Raw genomic sequence first — 23,543 nt, 5'->3', positions numbered from 1 at the left:
TTCATTCTATCTTCAAATTATTTCAATTCACCACAACCTCTTGTATCCAGCTGTGCCTCTCTTGATTCAGTTGCTACTTTTGAAAGGACATTTTTTTTAAACATTATTTGTTAAAATGAGAGACTTAGTAACCCATTTTTCTTTGTAAATAAAAGCACTTCTAAAGTTGATTTTCTTTTAATCTTAAGTTGCTTTTATTTCCCTTCAGTAGATGCTGTCTGGGCACTTGAAAGAACACAGTCTTTTATGGCTGCCAGTGTCTCATAAACAAACCCTAGCCTTTTCACCTTCCACCACTACAAATGCTGCTCTTTTACCCTCCTGAAAGCATCAGACTAAAGGTTGCGAATGCCTTCAGAGAAAGGCAGGACAAATCAATATGGAGATAGAAAGAAAGAGATAGTGAGACAGTTAGGCACAAAGTAAGAAATGACAGATGAATGGCAGAAGATGTTACATACAGATAGACAGGTGGCCAGATAGTCACAGAAAGATTGTGGGTGTTGATTGTTGAAGGGCATCTGCTATAGAGACATCAATCAGAAGATGGCACCAAGATTGAGTGTTTCCTGCCTGTGGCTGGCAGCATGTGTACAACATAACCTGGGCTAAACCACTGCTCTTCATATCAATTAGAGTCCAATTATACAGCCATGTCCTACTAATTATGCTGCACCGCCACTATGCCAATCCTCAGCATAAAGTATGTGTTTCTCCATGCTGTGTGCCTGTGCTTGTGTTCATTGAGATAAATAAATAACGTGACAGAGTGCCAAGGCGCGCATTCTTAATCTGATTTTCAGAGCTATAAGTTTGAATTTTGCAGAGGAAGGAAAAAAACAAACAAAAAAAAAAAAACCAAGAGAGCAAGGATCGCCAAAAACTGTTATTTTCTCTTGTACCTTTTGGTGGTGCTGGTGTAACACCTATCGTTTTGACTTTTGCAAAGAATTCTGGTGAAATGAGGGAGACACTGCTTTCATTTGATGAGTAATGTAATCACAAAAAGTCTGTGCATGTCTGCATGTGTGTGTGTGTGTGTGTGTGTGTTTGATTTTGATTCGCAAGGTATACAAAGTGTGATTAATATTCTCAAGCATATTTTGCGGGGTTTTGAGCCAGAATGTGCCGGACTACTTAATAAGTCAAGTTTTATTTGGCTCGATCTGGGAGCGTGATGAATTATGAAATAAAGCGAGGACTCCATGCTTTTTGCAGTTTTATTTCTCCGTGGTTTGCATAATTCAGTCAGAACATTTGTAACTTTCCTGACAGGTTAATGCTGTTGGGTTCAAAGTGAAGACACTGAGGAAATACACAGAAAGACAAGACAGCAGGGAGAAACAGACATAAAGATCAGAGGAGGCGAGAACAAAGGGGGAGAGAGGATTTGAGATGTCACAAAATAGTTTCACACTGTCCTTGTATTCTGTGCGTGTCGTGTAGTGTCAGATTTAATGAACTTTGCACCTTTCTATCCATCCCTCACCACCGCGCTCTTGCTATAGCTCTAAATCTGAGTTTGACCACTGCAGTGCTGTGCCCTCTACTGCATTGTCATCAGTATAAGTGGACAGTCTTTGAAAATGGAAAAGTCAGGAAATTTGATGTCTGCAGTCCTACAATCTCATAGTAAAGCAGGGAGCGAGTGGGAGTGAGAAAGAGAGAGGGTGCATGAGAGTGCACCTTGTGTCCTTCAGTTATTTTTCTCGCAGTACGTCTTGCCTGCAGAATCTGCAATGAGACATTGCTCTTTGTGACTGGACCAGACCACCTGGTTACAAGAAGACATACACAGTAGCAGAGCTTAGAAAAGGGAAAAAGGGAGTTTCTTGATCATTCTGTGATCACTGAATTTGAGCGCAAGATGTGTGTTTGGGGTTTTCTTTTTGTATTGTCAGACTCTTTCTGCTGTCTCTGCCACTAAGTTTGCTTTTGTGTCTTTGAGTTTGGACTTGTGAATGTCTGTGGGCTTACCCCTTTTGCCCAGCGGTACCCTTGTTCGTAAGTGGTGTCGCCTTGGACATTTCGGTCTAGACAATAAAGCCGTAGTCACATTCTCGTCACTCTAGTCATCCCTGGCCAGCTGTATCCTCTCTATTCTCTTATCTCTATGTGACCAAGGAAATTAAATTACAAATATAATCACTTGGCTCCAGTTTCTTTAACAGTGTGTTTCTGCTTTGCATATAGAGTGAGCTTGCACACTCTATATGCTTGCGCACTCTATATTCTATCAGCCTCCAGGAGACGTTGTGTGAAGTTACTTACTGGCCTATTTACGATAATGGGCTCTGCTCTACTTGGGAGTCACACACCTTTTCACAATGACAATGAATGGCATGAGGTGGTAAAGGAGGTAGCGGAATGTAAGACATGGAAACCTTGTTGCTGTAATCTTTGCAAAAATTATTGTGCATAATTACAAGTCTAAAAGGCAGGCGGCGATGATAAAATAGACAAAAAAACTCACTATCTTGACACCTCATGGATTTTAATGCAGTATATGGAGCAATAACAAGAAAAAGCTGTCATGAACTTTACTTTTAACCTTGCAAATAATGTGCTATTAACCCATTTAATCCAGAATTTTTCAAATTTTTCAGTCACAGTTTTTTTTATTAAATGGAAAAGTAGGTGAAAAAGTGTAAATAATGTTTCAGCAGTGAGACTCGAGTGTGGGAATTAATATATTTAAACTAGAACACTATGACAACCCCTCAAACTCAAACTCAAACTCAAAAATTAAAATTTATTTTTTTAGTCCTGATATGAATACTGGGACAAAACAAGAAAAAACACAAAAAGCATTATTACATTTTAGTACTGAACATAAATATTGGTGGTGGATGGAGGATGCTGGACAGGCTTGGCATGGTGAAACACACAGTAAGGGTCCACTGATAACATCTAGCAGATGCACAACTTTGAAACATTTCAAGGAATGCTGGGGACATTAATGGACCATGAGCCATACATCTACTGATGTACAAAGTTACAGTTGTAAAGCGGTTAATGGCAGTCATGGCAATAGCATGGCAACCGGATGCTGGACGCCAGAGATGAAGGGAGCTGTCAAGCTTGAGAAGGAGTCCTATCGAGACTGAATAGCTTGAGGGAATTGGGAAGTAGCTGACAAATACAGAATGCAAATCTGACAATAACTGAAGCAAAACTTGTGTGGGAAGAGTTTGGTGAGGCCATGGAGTGGCCCTTAGTTGGCTTTAAGGTGATTCTACCAAACCATATAGCAACACAGGAAGGCATGTCTTCCAATTTCAGGGACATCACACTCCTCAGCTTGTTCAATAAGGTCTACGCGAGGGTGCTGGAGAGGTTTGTTATTTGAACCTTGGGTTCAGGAGCAAATGTGTGGACACATCTTAGTCACAGAACACTGGATGAACTCTATATCTTATCAACAATATTTGAGAGTGTTTGAGAGTTTTCTCAAACAGTCTACATGTAACTTGTGGATTTAAAGCAAGGAATTTGAACATGTCTCCTGGGGTGTCCAGGGCAGTGCTTCAAGGTGGATGAAGTTTCAGGAAGGGTGTTGGTGTATCCAGTGCTCGTAAGCCCCCATAAACCATGTACAAGTTTGGTTCACATTGCTGACTATAAGTCAGACTTGGTTGCTGGACTCAGTCAGAACTGCCTTTTGTCACCATTTCTGTTCATGGTTTTTATGGACAGATTTTCTAGGTGCAGGTTGCAGGTGCAGAAGGTTCAACAGTTTCAGGATTTCACCTCTGCTTTTTGCAGACGATGTACTTCTGCTTGCTTCGCTGACCAAAGACTTCTAGTTTGCACTAAGGTGTTTTGCAGCTGAGTGTGAAGTGGCTGGGATGGAAATTAATACCTTCAAGTGTGAGACCACAGTTCTCTGGTAGAAAAGGGTGGAGTGCCCCACTCCAGGTTGCGAACAAGCTGTTGTCTTAAGTGGAGGAATTTAAGTATCTCGGGGGCTACCTGCAGCTTTTGTGGTTGGTCCCTATGGTAGATAGAGGCTTTTGGCACTTCATTACTTACAGTGGAGAGGGATGGGGGAGAAGGTGTGGGGAGGGGGACGTCAACGTCACTGATAATGTTGTTCCTGTCATGATCTTTTCACACGAATTCGGCATATGCATTCAACAGCCTGGTTGGCAAATAGCCTGTCTCCCCGTCATACTCCATATTTGACCCATCACTATCACAATCGCTGTCCTCGGTGATTGTGATAGTGAGAAAAAGAATGATCAGTCTGTTTAAGTGTGTGTAGGGTGTGCTATATTATCCTGCCGGCCACTAATGTTTGCCAGTAAGATGTTTAGTCATTCTACGACCACACAGAACAAAGCCAAACATGATGTACACAAAAACAAATGGTCCCATCTTTATGTAACGTACTCTAATAAACTTTTGCTTTGGGGGGCTTTGATGGAGACATCTTTTTCTCATCGTTCAGACGGCGAACAAACAACTCTGGTCATGGGAGAATTTATGCTAAACATGTGACACTGCATATATTTCACGGAGACACTTTATTATTTCAATATTTGCTTAAAATGCATCAGTGCATAATTCAGAAACATCTTTACGACTTTTTAACTGCTTAAGTGTTTTTCTGGGTCACTATTGTTGATAACCTGTTTAGCCATTCTGTGACCACACTGAAGGAAGATGAATCACTGCAAATATAAACATCAGTACTAGATTTGATGTGTACCAAAACAAATGCCCCTATCTTTATGTTAACATACTTTAATAAAGTTTTGTTTGGTGGCTTTGATGGAGATATTTTCCTTTCGTGGCACTGTCAGGGAATAAACATTTATTATTTCAATATTTGCTTAAAAAGTGTTGATGCATAATTCAGAAACAATTTTTAAAACTTTCCAAGTGCTGAGGTTTTTTGGGGGTCGCTATTGTGACCGATGGGATTAGTGTCTGCTTGTCAGTTTTCTGCCCACATTTTTCCTAGCAACATTTTTGCTATGATAAAAATACCTGGTTTGCCATAAAAATTTTAGACAGTCAAAGCCCACAGATTCCTTACATCAGTGATGCCCTGACTTGCTCTCTAGAGAGAGCATGTGGAAGTTTTCACACTTATAGATCTGAGTATCTCATCAGCTACACATTTGAACACATATTCCACAGACATGGATCATTTCTCTCCATATCTGCATACTGGAACTATTACACAGCATGGCTTCATAGTGGCAGAGTGTCCAGACTTTTCACCAGTTAAAAACATTTGGTGCATCATGACACAAAAAACATGACAAAGATGACCCAGGACTGTTGAACAGCTAAAATCGTCAGACAACAATGTGACGATATTTCCTCTCCCAAACGCCCCACGAATAGTCTCCTCAGTTCCCAGGTGCTTGCACATAAAAGAAGATGAGAGAGTGGTAAACATAGCCCTGTCCCAGCTATTCTGAGATGTGTTTCTGGCATCAAAATTATAATTACTTTTAAATAAAATGGTACATTTTCTCAGTTTAACTGTTTTATATGAAACGTTTAATATAAGAAATATGAATATTATTGCATTCTATTGTTATTTACATTTTACACAGAGCCCCAGCGTTTTTCAAAATGGGGCTGTGTACAGTATGTTTCACCATAATAGATGTGCTATCATTACGAAACACTCCACCTATCAGTGATGAGGATTATTCATAAGCATCTAAACTGTCGGTTTTTAATCTCCGCAAGTTAAGCATGACGTTAATGTTGAAGCTATTTATGAATGAGGGAGTAACTTCCGAGACAGCATTGTTCATTAAATCATTCAGTCATCATCCTGCATTATTTCCTGGTGGCAGCTGCCACCGTGTAGATGGCCTCTTCTTCAGCTCAAATCTATTCTGCACACGTTAGATGATCTGACTAAATAAACAGTCACAATCGCTCTCTGTCCCTGCCTATCCCGCAGGTCTTTCACAGAAAAGGGACAAAATGAAAATCTGTGTATATTACAATGATGTGCATCCCAAAGGAGTCAAAAGGGAACGCACGTTAAGGAAGAGTGAGGGGAAAATGAATAGAAGAATTGCATTTTTATCATCCTTATTATGAGGAGCCTTCCAGAGGTCTGCCTTGCTTCTTTCTGTTATTCCCTATTCACTTAGGAATTTATTTGCTTATGCGGAGATTGTTATACTTGCTTGTACCTGCCAGGCCAGCAAATGCAAAACTGTATCAATACCTTCTACGAGGTCCCAAAACAGTTGCTGAGCAGGTGGATGGTCTGTTTATTTGTGATCTTTATGTATTCAGTGCAAGTTACTCTCCCCTGCAACTACAGGGACCACATGTTTGTCAGTCCCTTCCTGAGGCATCTCTGTGTTCTGCTACAGTGAAATGCCATATGCCCCCAAGTTGGGCTTAACTGCTCATTTTCCCCCACTCAGTCTAGTCCAATCTACAGACTACATATGACTCTTTGAAAAGAGATAGGACTTTCTAAACTATTGTTCTCAAACAATTACTCTATATGTCTGTTCCTGTGCTTATAAAGCCCATAGCTGTCATCATCCTTACCACTAGCAGGTTGCCTTGAGAGACTGGACTGGTGAAATAATGGCTCCCCACTGGATCATGTGAATCATTCTGATGACTGTTTGATAAATGTTCCACCACCCAGGCTCTGGCTCGAATAGTAATTTCTCTCTCCAAGTGGACTGGCTGCCAAATGACAACAGCCTCCATACACATGCCCCCACCTAACCACAGCATCTTTAACAACCCCTCCCTTCAACTCCTATAATTACTGTAGTCTATAAGTCAGGTTTAAGACCAGTCACTCTAAATCAGCCCTGAATCAGCGTGTGTTACTGTGTCCATTGTTCCCTTGTCTGAGCTCTGCCAGAGCTGGTGCAGAAAAGGGCATGCCTGTCCTGGCATTTTCTATAATGGACTTTTTAGTTAAAAGACGGGGAAATAATAAGCAGATCTACGTGTGGGAAAAGACCTCTTTGTGTTTGGTTGGAAGTTAAGACCAGGGACAGCTGGGGGTTAGAGTTGACAGACAACAGCGCTGCTCTTTTCACACAGCTTGACACATAATGGGACCAATTTTTCTCTCTACATCTCTCCCTAGTGGCCATGATTTGCTCATTACATTGATGTAGGGGGACTGAGGGAGGGAGGTAGTGAGGAAGAGAAACAGGGAGAATGACCAGGAAAGAGAGAAATGGTGTGAAATTTAGAAGCGGAGAATTCACCACTACTCTCATTTCTTTTAAAAAGTGTCTGGATGTAACCCACTTATGAAGGTGTTTAACAATTTGCCAAGAAATCCTCCCTTTGAGGATGCAGAACGTTTGAAATCTTGAGGAGTTGTTTGCGAGATACTATCCTTCAGCTGACAGACCTTCTGTGTAAACCAGCACCAGACAGTTTGGGAAAAGAGAACTAATGCATGGTTAAACAAGACAAATTCAGTGAGTAGATATTTATGTGACTGGAGGTCCCCTGGCATCAGCAGCACTGCTCTTCAATCAGGGAAATCTACATTTAATTAACAAAGAATTAAAGAGCATTGTTATTCTGATTAAAGGCACTGGTCTTGATTTTCCACTCTTCTCTACTCCTCCTGAATCTGGCTTAGGGTTTCTTTTGATTTTCTGCAAGTGGATCAACATCCATTTGGATTGTCTACTCAGGTCTCACTTTTCAGATTGCTATACTATATTCACACTGCAATCTCTGCATATTATTGACCCCTCTCTCTATCCAATATTGGGCTGGTAATAGGATTAGCTCCCCCCCCCCCCTCTTTGAAAAATGGTTCTTAAATGTGACTCTCAATTGTTTCAGCTTAAGTTCTTCTTCACATTGTTTTTACTTACCAGAACAAAAGAGACGAATGGAACTGGTCCAAAACCAAAATAACTGCAGTGCCTCAGGGTACTGCAAGACTTGGAATGAACTAATATGGTCCCAAGACTAGACTATCCAATAAAATGAATATTTGGAAAGCAGGACATGGAAGATATTGGGGTGTCAGGCTGTCAGCAGCTTGTGGGGGATGTTATTTGTAGAAGCTGTGATGTTGTTGTGTTTCTCTGCTCTCTGTTAAAGCTCCAGTAGTCGGGATGAGCCAACAACAAATGCAGGCGAGCAATATGAGGTCACATGAGGCCTTGAGGGAGATCATTCAGATGGCTGTCACTCTGTGATTGCAAGCACGTTAACCTGTGGAACAGAGGGAAGGGTGGGTGGTAATTAATCACCTCATTGGAATAATAACACATTTGATTATTAACAAAACCTGAAAAGAGAGGGCCAAGCAGAGGAAAACAAGACATTGAGTGGGAGAGACAGCGGAGATGAACGAGGGGGAATATGAGTAGTGGGGAAAAGGGTTTGTTCTGGCAGGTAGCTTTGACGAATAGCTCCGTACTGAAGTCTACCTCTTTGAGTATTAATCTACCCAATCATGTCTCCGGATGAGGAATGGAAAAAATGGACAGTAGGAGGTGACTTACTGAGAATCGGCTTGAAGAAGTTGTTGAACGTGCTTTGAAATTTCAGATAAGAATTTGCATACTAAACGCTTAATATTCCATAACACAGTGGGAATATGGGAGTGAAATGCCCCCTTTACCTCGATGCAATCACAAAGATGCACACATTCTTCATGACATTTTGAAATATCATACAGTAATTTTGGTTTAGTCTATTCAAATGTGGACATTGCTGACATTTTATTCCCAGTGAGGAAAGTAGGCTACCAGTGCTTCTGCGGAATTCATCCATTGTCCATCTTTGCTATTGACACTTTTCTTTAAGCTGCTATGTGGCTTGGGCTGTCAGGGGATCTTTTTTGGACTTTTGGCTTACATAGTTCTCCTGGAAGGTTTGATCTCTTTCCCCCTTTCCTTGTCACAGCATGCAATCAGCCCTAAGCCCTTTTGTGTTCTCCATTCTGAGCTAAGCCTGTTATCCTGTGCAGCTCCTTTACACAAGATCACTACTATATCCCCTTTCTCTGTCTTTCACCCAGTACACGTTCCCTCTTCTTCTTTTGTCCGTCTAGTTCTCTGTGTGTTCTTGTGCTTTGTACACATAGATCCATAAGTAATGATTCTGATTCTGATAATTCTGAAGTTTCTCAGGATGGATTAGTAGGAAGTACTTTATATTTATTTGAACTGTTCTTCGGCATAATCCCCCAAACACCAGAGCAAACTCACAAACAGACGCACAGCAGCCCCTCCCACCCATCTTCCCCCACCACCTCCCCTTCTCTCAAATATAGAGTATATAGTGGCCCAGCCATATTTCTGCTCACCCCTCCCTCAGCACACACCTGCTTTATGGTCATTCAACTGCACACACACACACACACACACACACACACACACACACACACACACACACACTGTTGTTGCATTCTGGAAAAAAAAACAAAAAACAAACAAACACCCCCACCAACTGCAAGGTGTCAGTTCAGTGGTGCATTGCAAACTCCTGTATGTCCTCCTAAACTGCAGCCTCTATGTCTCCCAGGGTTTGCTCCTCACATTCATAACACTCTGCTCCATGCCAGGTGGCTGTCTCCACAAGTCCTCTTTCCCATAAATCAGACTGTCTTTGAATTGATCAATAACAAGTCAATTAGCAGGCGTAGAGAGATGAGGGTCTCAGGGGGTGACTGCTTGTTTGTCAGGCAGACATCTGCAGCTCTGTCCCTGTCTGCCACAGAGTTAGGTGTGGCGTTTACCTTGGAAACATGTGGCTACTTGGCTATCATAAATCTAAATATCAACTATAAATAGGTCTGGAACATCTTGCTACAATCCATCATTTGCTTGTTCTTGGATATATAATGAATCAAGCATTGTGCACCTCGGATCTCTCAGGTGTGTCTGATAGATATGAGCAGGCCTAGAAAACAGCACTTTTGTCGCCAGCTTCGGTCTGCGTAGTGGCTCTTCAGCATTTGCAGTAAGTACGTGTACTCATCAAACAGAAAGAAAGAGACGGACGAACAAAAACTGCTACTGCTCTCTGAGGTCACACTTGGACATATGCGCCAAATATAAGCTGCAAAGCCTGCCAGTATTCATCCTGCTCCCCTGTTAAGCTGACAAGAGTGGGAGAGACCCAACTGTTGTTTGGTGCCCACTGACTGTGTATCTAATGACTTGGCTGGCAAAGCCAATGCAACAGCAACAGGCTCCTGTGGTGAATACACCAGATTAATCCCCTGGATAATTACAAACAAGAATGATCTTGGGCAAATACTCCCCATACCTGCTGAGAAATTACATCAAATGATGCTGTCTAATTAAAACTCATTTTGAATGGTGACAGACACTGAATATTTGAAAAGATGAATAAAATGTGCTGCTTTGATGCTGACAGCTTATAGGTAAATGAGGTGCTGATCAAAAGAATTTGTGGACAAAAACCATGAAGCACAATGCAGTTTAATGCACAAACAAACAAACCGACAGACAGATCAACACTTGTTGGTTTGGGTGTGTGCAGTTTCTATAAGTCATCATTTGAAGCATTATTTTTTAAATAGTAACCACCACAGTGAGTGAGCACCCACACTCCAATATGACACACACACGTTTGCGCACAAATTGATATTCAACCTAATATGACTCACTTGTGTCACTGGCTTTGTCATTTGGTTTGTCACAGCAGCCCCCATTTGGACTGCTGAGGCAGAAGTCACAAACACTTAGACATGCCAGGGGAAAAGAAAGATGATTAGGATGAAGATTACAACAACAAGTCTTTGCTATTGTTATAGTTCCTCCCGTTTCTTGATTATTCAGATATTTATGCTGTTAAAATCCCCCACCATTATTCAGTTTTGTTTTTATCTTGACCACTTATCCTGTGATCTGCTACGTCTCTGCACTTTCAGCCTTTTCAAAGGTTTAACAGTATTGCTCTTTCTGTCACAGTGAGGCCACCTGGATGAAGATAGCTAGACATGCAAGTGTGTCTAGCTGAGGATAAGTGTGGTGTGGTAAAAAGTTGTTTGTTTTGGGGGTATGCTGTTGGATTCTCAGCATGCACATGTTACAACTGTTCTTTGGGGTTGACCTTGTTTTTTTTTTTCTTTCCTCAGCTGCCTCGATCAGGTGGCAGTGGTTGACTGTTGGGATTCCACCAAAGGATGGGTATAAATATGAGGCCCAATGAGACAGTCAGGAGCATTCCCACTTTATGGAGCCACGACTCCTGGTAACAGAAGCTTCAAGCTGTGACTGGCTCAAACGTATACAGTATATGTAGGGTGTAAGGGCCTAGCTCCAGGGCTTCCCTTGTGCTCCCATGCAGAGAGGAGCCCCCAAGGGAGCTGACGCCAGCTGAGACTGAAAAACAAGGTAAGAGCCCAGCTGACACACATGCACACAGGCTCAGCTGTTTGTCTCAAAGGGGAGTTCAGCATGAGAAGTACACAGAGAGAGAGCTGAGAAAATAAGGAGACTGACAGATTTGAGCCTCCAAGGATGAAAATGTAGTGAGATCATTGAAAGATGGATAGACAGAAGATTCAACTGTGTGAATGCTGTAGGTGTGAAATGGTAAGAGCAAAGATTGAACTATTAGTTTCTAAGATTGTTTGACTGCTTTATTGTCAGAACTGGTAATAGAACCTAGATAGTATGGGAGAAGATGAAATAGGGCCCATCAGTGTAGCACCGTCATTGATCTTACCTGTGCTGTATCATAAGAGCATTTGGCTGCTGAAATTGAACAATCTTGTGTTTGGAATAATTCTTTATGATGTTTATTCAATATGATGGTTTCTCATCTTCTTTTCCATCTGGTTTGGTCAATATCTATGTAATATGTAATAAGTTTGCTGTGTTTCCGATTTTTCCTTGCATTAAAAGTGCCAGTTGGAAGCTTTCAGGGCTCCAGCTCTCCTGCCAGCCAAGAAAACAACTAATATAAATGATTGACAACCTTGCTGGGATAAGGTTTCCCATTTAGCAAACTTGCTGTGTCAAAGAAAAAGAAAAAAGTCACAGTAGCTTACTGAGTGATGGGCTTGAAGATGAGTGAAATGAGGATTTTGGTGTTGTATCGATCCCCTAGTGCTTGTCTCATGCATTTTACACAAGATCTAAATGCCACTTATGGTATAATACAGCAGTCTAGGTCAAGGTTTGCTCTTCTCTATTCAGTGGGAATTTCAGGGTGTTATGAGCATAAATTCAGCAGGAATCAAGTAAAGCTTTTGGATTGTGTCATGGTCTCAATACTGAGAAGACACTACTGGCTCAACCATCCCTGTGAGGATTTTTAACCTTCAAACCTTTTCTCAATATCTATTATCTTATACTACAGATGGCTGAAATTGATTTTCATGCTTTTGCAGTATATCAAATGACCTCCTCATCTCTTCTCTCCTCTCCTTGCCTCTCCAGCACCTAAGCTCTACATCTCATCATGGCAGCAGAAAGCCTGGAGACAGATGGTCCCAGATCATCCATGCCGCCAGAGCTCCACCATCCCCACTCTGAGTATTCTCAGTGGAAGTTCAAACTCTTCAGGGTGAAGTCCATGGAGAAAGCCCCTCTGCCCAGTGAAACACGGCCTGAGATTTCACCTACGGAAGCTCCAAATATAGAAATAGATCATGCTGCGGGTCCAGGGAGTGTTATGAAATTATGCCTAGGAGGGAAAAGCAAGGAAAATGTGGAGGGCCCTGGCAGGAGAGTAGATGTGAAGCTACAGGAGATGGAAACCCACATGGACCACCTCAGGTAATCAAATTGTTACATTTTGTGAATGATGCTATGTTATATTCATTTGTTTCTAAGGATCTGACACTATTTCCCTGGCTCTTTATAGGGGTTTGTGTCGTGTCTGTGGAATGGTTCTGAGGAAAGTCAAAGGACCAGTGCACGATGTTCATGGAGATCTGGATGAGGTGAGCAAGTGTGCCTTGCGTAAAATGGGCTGCAAGTTCCCAAGCTGGCCAGAAGTCATCCTTAAAGTCTTCAAAGTGGACGTGACAGAGGACACAGAATCTGTCCACCCCCTTTCCTTCTGCCACCGCTGCTGGATGGTTGCCATTCGAGGTGGGGGGGTCTGCAGCTTCACCAGAACAAGAGTGCCTGAGTGGAAACCTCACTCTTCCCTGTGCCACCTCTGCTACCCCAAAAAAACATCATTCCAGAGGACTGGAAGGAAGAGGAGGAAAGTCCTTCCAAGAGCACAGAGCCTGGCAAAAAGGACCAGATGGGACTGCGACGCCATCGCTGTTGGTGAGAGGAGAGTTCTGAGACCATTTGGAGACCGTCATGGTCCTGCTCTCAGGGCCTGGAAGAAGTTCAGCATCCAGAGAGAGCAGTGGGTGAGGAACATTACACACTGCCAGAAAGATCACCTGAGCACCAAGCTGCTCTCTGAGAAGCTCCCTGTGGACTTTGTTGCATCGTTCACCTGCCTAGTGTGTGACCACCTGCTCTCTGATCCAGTTCAGTCCACCTGTGGGCACCTCTTCTGCCGTAGCTGCATTGTAAAATTTACCCACGTTCTAGGACCTCACTGCCCTGCCTGCAACTCGCCCTGTACACCCGATAATCTCACCTCACCTGCCAAAGTCTTTTCATCTGCCCTCCATTCCCTACCTCTGCTCTGCCCCAGTGAGGGATGTCGTGAGCAAGTGAGGCTGGACTCATTTAAGGCTCACTGTCTGAGCCACGAGCTGAAGGAAAATGAAAACCAGAGTCTGTCAGAACTTGATAACTTCCTACTAACCAATAAAGGGGGAAGACCTCGCCAGCACTTGCTCTCGCTAACCCGTCGTGCCCAGAAGCATCGACTGAGAGATCTGAAGAACCAGGTGAAGGTGTTTGCAGACAAAGAGGAAGGTGGTGATCTGAAGTCTGTGTGTTTGACGCTGTTTCTGCTTGCACTGAGATCTGGGAATGAACACCGTCAGGCAGATGAGCTAGAGGCCATGATGCAAGGTAAGAGGCTATTATAAGGGTTTATGTTCAATCAACACAGCCCTCCGTGGCAAAGAAAGGGGGATACAAACAAATGAAAATCATGATAGTGTTTGCTCATTAATATTTCCACCTACCCCCGAGGAATACAGTCATCTCATGAATAACAATGAAGAAAAGTCCAATATTCAGGAGACATAAGAAAGCTTTCTCTGATTTTGATTGAAAAGCATTTAATTATTGTCCATTTCTGTCTATTGAACCACTGCTGCTGCACATTCAACCCCTCCCTGATTTTCTCCCACTTTCACTCATCTTGTCTGTCAGTCTCTCATTCTCACACTCCCTTTAATGCACAATAACAACTCTTGTGAAGGGGCTGTTAGAATCAAAACAACATCAGCAGCTCTTGTATCTGCAAATTACACAGACAGCACCATCCTCCTCTCTGGGGAATAGAAGGCAGCTGGTGTCTGTTTTCATCTACAGCCAATACATCACTATTGCCAGCTTCACTGATTCACCCTCTGTCCCCTTATAACATTTGAAATTTAGGAAATATTGGATTTTGTAATCAGCGGCTTGTGGGCTTTTGACAATGAGGCATTCACATTTGGGTGTGAAATTTACGCTTCTGTCTGTCTCATTGTAGAAATTACTCCAAATGTGGGATATCAAATGAGGAAATTTTAGATACTGCAGTATTTTCAAAGCACTAGAAATAGGCTTCTGTGGGTTGGTATTAAATAATTCTCTTCATGTGTCAATCCTTTCTTTTTATGTTGAGACTGTGCCTCTTTCTGTCTCTCTCTGAAACTTTATCTCCTCTCATTTTCTCTCTCTGCAGGCAGAGGCTTTGGGTTGAGTCCTGCTGTGTGCCTGGCCATTCGGGTCAACACATTCCTGAGCTGCAGTCAATATCATAAGATGTATCGGACTGTCAAAGCCACAAGTGGCCGCCAGATCTTTCAGCCCTTGCACACTCTTCGAGCTGCAGAGAAGGAGCTTCTCCCTGGTTTTCACCAGTTTGAATGGCAGCCAGCTCTCAAAAACGTGTCCCCATCCTATAATGTTGGCATTATTAATGGGCTCTCTGGATGGTGTTCCTCAGTGGATGACGTCCCAGCTGACACTATCACTCGGCGCTTTCGGTACGATGTGGCACTTGTGTCTGCCTTAAAGGATCTGGAGGAGGACATCATGGAGGGGCTGAGGGAGAGTGGGATGGAAGACAGTGCCTGCACATCAGGTTTTAGTGTCATGATCAAGGAATGTTGCGATGGCATGGGTGATGTCAGCGAGAAGCATGGCGGGGGACCAGTTGTTCCTGAGAAGGCTGTTCGTTTTTCTTTCACTGTTATGTCTGTCTCTGTCCTGGCAGACGATGAGGAGGAGGAGGTTACCATTTTTACCGAGCCAAAGCCAAATTCAGAACTGTCCTGTAAGCCTCTGTGCCTGATGTTTGTGGATGAGTCAGACCATGAGACACTCACAGCTGTCCTGGGGCCCATAGTTGCAGAACGTAACGCAATGAAAGAAAGCAGGCTTATCCTGTCCATGGGTGGTCTGCCTCGATCCTTTCGCTTCCACTTCAGGGGCACGGGATATGATGAGAAGATGGTGCGTGAGATGGAGGGGCTGGAGGCCTCTGGGTCCACGTACGTCTGCACTCTATGTGACTCCAGTCGTGCAGAGGCCTCTCAAAACATGGTGCTGCACTCCATCACCCGCAGTCACGAAGAGAACCTAGAACGCTATGAAATATGGAGAACCAACCCCTTTTCTGAGTCAGTAGATGAGCTGCGTGATAGAGTCAAAGGTGTGTCTGCAAAGCCCTTCATGGAGACGCAGCCAACGCTAGATGCATTGCACTGTGACATCGGCAATGCTACTGAATTCTACAAGATCTTCCAGGATGAGATCGGAGAGGTGTATAAAAAGGCCAACCCCAGCCGGGAGGAACGGCGCAGCTGGAGGGCGGCCTTAGATAAACAGCTGAGGAAGAAGATGAAGCTTAAACCAGTAATGAGGATGAATGGGAACTACGCCCGCAGACTAATGACCCAGGAGGCTGTGGACGTGGTGTGTGAGCTGGTGCCCTCAGAAGAGAGAAGAGAGGCCCTGAGGGATCTTATCAAACTCTACCTCCAAATGAAACCTGTGTGGCGTGCCACCTGCCCAGCCAAGGAATGCCCTGACCAGCTATGCCGCTACAGTTTTAACTCTCAGCGCTTTGCTGACCTCCTCTCCACTACCTTCAAATATAGGTACAATGGAAAGATAACAAATTATCTGCACAAGACCCTAGCCCACGTACCTGAAATTATAGAGAGAGACGGATCCATAGGAGCCTGGGCCAGTGAGGGGAACGAGTCAGCAAACAAGCTCTTCAGGCGTTTTCGCAAGATGAATGCACGCCAGTCTAAGACCTTTGAACTGGAGGACGTGCTGAAACACCACTGGCTGTACACGTCCAAGTACTTGCAGAAGTTTATGGAAGCTCACAAGGACTCTGCAAAGGCTCTACAGGCTACCATTGACCCAGTAGAGATCCAGGATGATGATGAAATGTCTTTGGAAGTTCCTGATTTTTGAATTTTCCATAACTATTAACATTTGATTGATTTCTAGAGAATTGTACCATTGGTCAGTTATCTCTACATGGAAGTATTTTGACTTTCCAGAAAGTGAAGTCAGTCTCATTCCGCTTTGGGCAAGAGGCCAAACACATTTTATGTTGTTTTTTGTTTTTATATTTTGGAACTCAAGATGCTTGTGTGTTGTTAGATATTACAAACAGATTTTGCTTGAATAGCCAGTGTTTTGCACCTGAACCCATAAATGAAGATTATTTTATGGAAAACAATGCTATTTTACACTTTTCTTTCTTTAAACATTTATTTGACTTCGAATTGCTTTGTTAACTGTTAGTTACTACACCACAAAGATGTGACAGCAGAGGCAACACATTTTTTTTTCATACTCCTTTTCCTTTTTTTGGTTTATAAATCGACACCATCTGTGAAAAATGGTGCATTTTATTGTATTGCAAGGATATGACACATTTATGCATTTATATAGAGAGGATATTTATGGAAACAGATGAAAGCGCTGTAAGTCATAGAGAGAAATCGTGTTAAAAAGACCACATTTGTGGCCACTGTATTAATATATCATTTTAGCAGGAGCAAAATGCAATCACAGAGACCCAAATGTTCTTTGTTTCATGAGTGCCCTCTGAAAAAGATGACTTTAGTGCTTTATCGTGGGATCCCTGTGGGGCAGAATAGATGCCAGGTCACTTTGAACCAATTTTTATCTCGTTTACTTTTTGCACAGTGGAGGATAGATGATACTTATTTGAATTCTTCTCATAAAATAAAACATATACTGACCTTTTTGTTGATATCATAAAAATACAGTATGGTCCATTACGGTGCCTAATACCCCATGGACTCTCTAGCAGGCAGGGATTTTTCTTAAGTTCTGTATATAACCTGGCTCTTTTTCTCAGCTGATATATCTTCACAGCTTCAGTCGTCAGGGGAGAGCGATGGGTGAGAGCCAGAGAGACCTGATGTAAACTGAATTGTTGGCAACTTTATTTGTTTGATTGATTGATTATATTGTCTTTTTCTGCCCTCACCATTTTGAATTGTGACAGGCAATTTTGTTTTCTTACTTGATTGAATGTTTGATTTTATTTTACTGTCATAAATTTAACCATATGACAGCTATGAAATATCCACATTTCATTGGATACTTGTCACAGTGCTACCATAACGCCATGTTTCGGAGTGCATTATATAGCAACTTGTCTCATATTTGTTTTTGCCGTAATGAATTGCATTTCCAAAGTAATGGATGATGGATGATTCACAAAATTCTACTTCTGTCATGTTTCACAGTGTATCTCCTCATTTTGGGCTCACATGCATAGACTAAATGTACAGTTTACTGGGACCGCACAATACTTTCTCTGTTCATTCATTTTGCATACACTAAAGTTCCACTACCTACCACTACCTTCAAATTATGTTATGCTGTATTTACTTATTTCTTATGTATTGTCATTGAATCAGACAACTTACCATCCTTTTGTGAAGTTTGTACTTTTTGTCTCTGTTTACATCAGATAATAAATAAAAACTGAAGAATTGTGATTCTTGTTTGCTTAAATTATTATTATTTTTGTATTTAATTTAATTTTGTATTAGTAACACAGAATTCAGCTGTAAAGTGTTAATAAAAAAACAAAACAAAATAACAATGATCTTTTAGAAAACATTACAACAAACTAGATGCAGACCTGAATGCAGAGAATATGGAAGCACTTTAAAAACTAAAGAAATTCAGTTGATTCAATATATATATAGCTTAGACCATTTAACTGTTCACAGTTCTGATTACGTATTGTTTATCAATATCATATTTATGCTCATGTTTATATAACTCTGAAATCAATTTAGTATACTTACTTAATACCTACTTAATACTGAAAGCTGGAGTTAGTAGTCAGTATATTCCTCAAGAGAATGACAAATAACTGAAACTCACATATAACTGGATCATTTGATATAAAATGTACCAGGACAACAGTTCACATTTGATCCCTCAAAATTAGCTAGTATGCTTTGTACAGTAACTTTGTGTGTTTAATAAGATATTTAAAATTTTTACCTTCATACTATGAATATTTTCAGAGTTACAGGGCCTTAAAGTACCAAAAGGTGGGCTAAAATTTTGAGCTTTTTAATTCCCATTATGTTTTCTATAATTGATAAGACCTTGTAAACCTGTCAAGTACAAGAGATCGGCATGAGAAACATTAAATTGGTACAATGGCTCAAATATGCTGGAGAATATAATGCAGTAATTCAAAAAATAATAAGTAAAATTTTAGACTCATACCTCTATAGTGTGACTACCTGTAACTGTGAAAATTTGCATGCCTTCATTAAACATGCTAAATTTATTGTATAGAAAATTTAAAACAGGGTCATTAATAACAGCATCAGGTGGGAGACACCGACTGTTTTTAAACTGATAGGCTAATTAGAGTATGTCTTTTTAAGATAACAATACACCACTGTGAGGACACAAAATTATAGACTGAAAATCACAAATTTTATTAAGGATTTGTCAGTTTTATTGTACAAAACACTGCAAAAACAATTCAGCTCCATCGGCACATTGAAGAAAGTGGGTCTGTGGTACTTAAAACGTACGTATGAAAGAAAGAAACAAACAGAATGAACCTTTTCACAGCTGATAAAAAGATAAAACTGCATTTTTGTTGCACAATGTGAAATCACAACAGAAACATTCAATAATAAAAGGAAATGTTGCAAATCTTCACAAACTGTAAACTGTTAATTTAACTCAAAATAAATCAAGTAGGTGTGAGTGTTTGTCTGTTAGTTCAATAGTCATGTGATCTAACTTAAACTTGGCTTGTGACTTGATTACGTTCAGTGAGCACTTCAAGGTAGTTTGAGGGATTTTCTCGATTTGGTTTATTAGATTACTGTTAGGGTGGAAAAAACATCCTAAGCATACAAAGTTTTCTTAACAGGCACACATCATATGAAAATCTGAGTCAGTCAAACAGCCGTCTGAAAAAGCTTTTTTTGGCAGGGGACATCTTGATTGTCAGAGGTCTTTTTTTGTCTTTAGCTTTCATGGTGATGCGCTTCAGGGGTATGATATGTCGAGGTGGGGTCATCTCCTGGTAGGGCAGGCCTCCGTGGTCCAAGCAGAAGTACTTCTTGTTGCCTTGAGAGAGTTTCAGCAGCAGGGTCTCAGACAGCTCCATGCACTTGGCGTGCACCCAGTGGCCCCCTTCCCCTCTGGAGCAAAAGATCATGGCTGGTCGGTGGAGCTCTGTGGAGTAGTATGGCTCCCATGTGTTGGGATCCAACTGACAGCCAAGGCAGCATTTTATCCAGTAACCTGTTTGTGATTCATCCTCTTCATCCTCTTCATTGTAAGCCTCCCCTTCTCCGTCGCTGCTGCCATCCAACTCATGTGGTTCACGGCCGAAGTAGAGCTCCTCAGAATCTTCAAGAGGAGTGGAGTCATCATAATCCGTTGACTCCTGACTGCAGGCAAGGGTTCCATCTTCCTCTCTGGTCTCTCCCTCTGTCTGGAAGTTCACCTGGTAGAAGTAATGCATATCTTGTTGGGATGGCCTTCCCTCTGTGGGCACAGCTAGTAGGATGCCTCCCTCTCCAGAGCTGCCACCAAACCAAGTGCGACTATGGATGATATCTGGGGTCCACTTGGGTGTTTCTACGGGGTCAAAGTGGATTCCTTTCTCATCTAGAATCACAGTAGTGCACTCCATCCGCTTTTGTGAGTCTGACTGATATCCACCTAAGATGATGTATCTATGAGTGGGTCCCGTACGTGTAAAGATGGCACTAGAGATAGATAAACCATTGTCTAGGGTTTCACAGGAAAGCAACGGGCTGCCCTGCAAAAGCTCAACATGCAGGCGAAACAGACGTGGTGGACGTGAGTCTGAGGCTAGTGAGTGGCCTCCAATAAAGTAGACACAGTCTTCTCTAGCAAGGGCCAGATGGAAAGACTGTCCATCACTAAGCTCAGGTAAAGTGTGAGAAGAGCAGCAGCCAAACTCCAGGTCAAAGAGGAACACCCGAGGTGGACAGTCTACAACACTGTTCCAGCTCTCTGTGGTCCTTTCTCCTGAGGGCATGTAGGACCTACCCCCAAACAACACACAAGCTGTCTTCCCACGACTTTGGACCATGCTCATTGTGTGGCCATATCGAGGTCCTGGCACTTCTGCCACTAGCTCTTTCTCTTTGCAGCAGAGCGTTAATTTACGATTGCAGCCACGACTATCCATGGTCAACAGGTACAAGCTTGATGAGATCTCATTATTTGGGGTGCGACCACCGTGGATGAGGTAACTCTCTGGAAGCCCATCATAGGGGTCGAGGCGGCAAACAGCTGGGCAGCGTAATGGGGGCAGGTAGCACGAGTCATTAGAGAACGAGATGGCCCTCAGCTTCATCTCGCCATGTTTAAACCGTACACCAAATACTCCTGTTGGACACGAGCGCTTAGGCCAACCCTTCTGGCCAAACAGCAGAACTTCACCATCCAGCTGCAGCAGAGAGCAGCCGGGCTGCAGAAGGCCTGCACAGTTCACTGGAGTTAATGGCTGCAGGGTCATTTTCTGGCAGGTGTCTGTGTCAAAACAGCAATGAAACACACAAACACAATGTGTAAGTCAGCTGTTGTTTGTGTTCATTCAGATGGTTGTAATTGTTCTTCCTGTTTATGAAAGTAACGTGTAGACGAGCACAGCTTAGGTAATCATAATATGCACTACAGGCAATAAAATGTAGCATAGGGTCAATTATTTAGCCTTTTTACAAAAATCATGGTATATTTAATAGCTACCAACACTTAAATAGTGACCAGATACATAAAACAAAATATATTATTGGAGTAATAATTATAAAAGATAAGTTGTAAGAGGACTCATAATATCAGTATTATACAGTTGCAGTGTAAATTATTACCATTAAAAGTGCCACTACATTTGATGTCTTCTAAGCCACTACCAATTTTAGCTTGCAAACTAAAGCGGCACTGCATTTTCTACAATCCTTTAACCATCTGCAAAAAATAGTAAAGAAAAAAAAATTCCTCACGCATCAAGTTCACATTTAAGTTTGAAAAAGTGAGAAGGTGATTTACTGAGAATGTTTCTAAGAATCTTTTTAAAGTGTTGTCTGTAGTGTGAACATGATGAGCAACGAGACCTTGAGTTTGGCATTGCAAGAGCACAGCTTTACTCAAAGAGAGAGAGAACTTGTTATTCTTCCATTAATGTAGAATGGATTTTAGTTTGCTTACCTTTGAGCCAGTGGCAGGATGCAGTGCTTGAATTTTCAGTGAATCTTATGATCACCAAGATGAAGTTAAAGTACTCTTTATGTAGCTGAACCTTGACAAAGGCAGACAGTGGTAGCGTTTGTGAAGCTTCGTTGACTCACAGACACTTCCAGATCTTGAGGTTAACAGTCTGTGACTGCTGCACACTGGCAGGTGTGATGCCTGAATGCTTTTAGTGAGACACTTCAGTGATATCAATGTAAAATCACCTTTGCAAAACCTTGGAAAATGCATAACTGTCTGCTATATGCAATTTGTGTCGCTTTCTTAATAAATTTTTCACATTTTAGATCCAAAAGAATGGGGAACTCCTTCATTTGCTCTTTTTTCACCATTTTCTTTAAGGAGATTTTTACACTAATTAAGAAGTTGTGTTGCAAACCTTGCTTTAATTAAGTGATAAAGACAAGATAAATCTTTAAACCGAGAATGGGCAACCTGACCTATACTGAGGAAATAAATGACTAAATAAATAAATAAATAAATAAATAAATTAGATTTGCTCTCCACTAGCTGGAAAACAAGCAGCATTACATGTTTGAATTTTACTATCTTGACAAGACACGCCTCATTTTTTTTTCTTTTTTAATTTGGAGGATCGAAGTAGGCATCGCAAATATATGGAAAACCACTACATGTGTGCCATCTGTGGTGTAACATCTGTGAGACACCCATCTGAGAAGAGACTCCCTAAAGAAACACACTGACCGACATGTGAAATAAAAGTTTAAATAACACAGTTTGAAATAATAGAGCTCGCCACCATGTTATCTTAATTACTGTAATTACTGAAGCAGATGCAACCATTCAGTTAATTGCATTTAGACAAATCAAAAGTTTATTAATATGCTTCCAAGATTAACTAGGAAATTAATCCAGGAAATTGCAGATTACTTAAAATTTTATGATTATTGAACCGTGCAGTCCTAAAATAACGTATTCCCAGTACCAAAGTAGTTGAAATAGTCAGATAGTTAACTTGACATACGTGACTGAAAATAGCAGTTTTCTCACTTGTTTGTTCTACCAAAGCTTGAAAAACAGATCAAAGAACACTGTTAAACCCTTTACTTATTTATTATTTCAACTACAGAGAAGGTTGCTTAAAAAAGGTTGTTTGCAGATATGTGTGCTTTTGTTACACTGGTATAGCATTTACAGCTCGACAACCAACATAATTAAAGCTTGTACACTGTGTTTTTCTTACACTTGTTACACACCAAACCTCTTAATTTTGTTATGGCAAACCTTATTTACTACATAAAAAAATGATAGAATCCTTCAAATATTAAGAGACTGCTGCAGGTTTGTTTACACACTCACCTTGCATATTTGAACATTTTGCTATACGTTTCTGTCTGTCTTGCACACATGCCATATAAATCAAGAGCTTCACTGGACACGTAACAAAATAACTCCTAAACCATGACCTTAAGAATCATTTCATGGCAAAGCTATTCATTTCACTGAACTTCTTGACATTTCCATTCACTGGTGAATGACATGCCAAGAATATGAGCCATTGTTTCACACAGTAGAATGAACCTGATGCATTAGCCTGCTATGAGACTGCTTCATGAGTGGGAGGTTAAGGAAAAGAGAAACAAAACATTCATCCTTCAGCAATGTTGAAGCATCATAGCATCTGGTTCAGTATAAAATTCTTTGCACATGCCTCTGTTT

General features: G+C 41.5%; 2 protein-coding genes across 2 annotated transcripts; one reads left to right on the top strand and one right to left on the bottom strand.

Annotated features, from left to right (window-relative positions):
• The first annotated feature begins 11,123 nt into the window (after positions 1-11,123).
• On the top strand, positions 11,124-18,043 carry rag1 (recombination activating 1). The gene is made up of 4 exons (XM_040025293.1): positions 11,124-11,351; positions 12,402-12,740; positions 12,829-13,952; positions 14,779-18,043. Exons 2-4 carry the CDS (start codon positions 12,424-12,426, stop codon positions 16,524-16,526), a joined length of 3,189 nt encoding a protein of 1,062 aa, XP_039881227.1. The 5' UTR covers positions 11,124-11,351; positions 12,402-12,423; the 3' UTR covers positions 16,527-18,043.
• A 1,050-nt stretch (positions 18,044-19,093) lies between these two features.
• On the bottom strand, positions 19,094-21,346 carry rag2 (recombination activating gene 2). The gene has a single exon (XM_040026989.1). The coding sequence runs from the start codon at positions 21,130-21,132 to the stop codon at positions 19,531-19,533; it is 1,602 nt and encodes a 533-aa protein (XP_039882923.1). The 5' UTR covers positions 21,133-21,346; the 3' UTR covers positions 19,094-19,530.
• Between the last annotated feature and the right edge of the window lie 2,197 nt (positions 21,347-23,543).

This window comes from Simochromis diagramma, unplaced genomic scaffold (genome assembly GCF_900408965.1).
Source record: "Simochromis diagramma unplaced genomic scaffold, fSimDia1.1 OVJJ01000293.1, whole genome shotgun sequence".
Taxonomy (NCBI): Eukaryota; Metazoa; Chordata; class Actinopteri; order Cichliformes; family Cichlidae; genus Simochromis; species Simochromis diagramma.
Note: the sequence above shows the minus strand (reverse complement) of the source record. Positions and strands in the feature narration are given on the sequence as shown.

Excerpts from the sequence above, each read along its gene's own strand:
- rag1 (XM_040025293.1), top strand. The coding sequence starts at position 12,424 with ATGGCAGCAGAAAGCCTGGAGACAGATGGTCCCAGATCATCCATGCCG. Across the intron at positions 12,741-12,828 it reads ACCCACATGGACCACCTCAG|GGGTTTGTGTCGTGTCTGTG; the intron begins GTAATCAAATTG and ends GGCTCTTTATAG. Across the intron at positions 13,953-14,778 it reads GCTAGAGGCCATGATGCAAG|GCAGAGGCTTTGGGTTGAGT; the intron begins GTAAGAGGCTAT and ends CTCTCTCTGCAG.
- rag2 (XM_040026989.1), bottom strand. The coding sequence starts at position 21,132 with ATGACCCTGCAGCCATTAACTCCAGTGAACTGTGCAGGCCTTCTGCAG.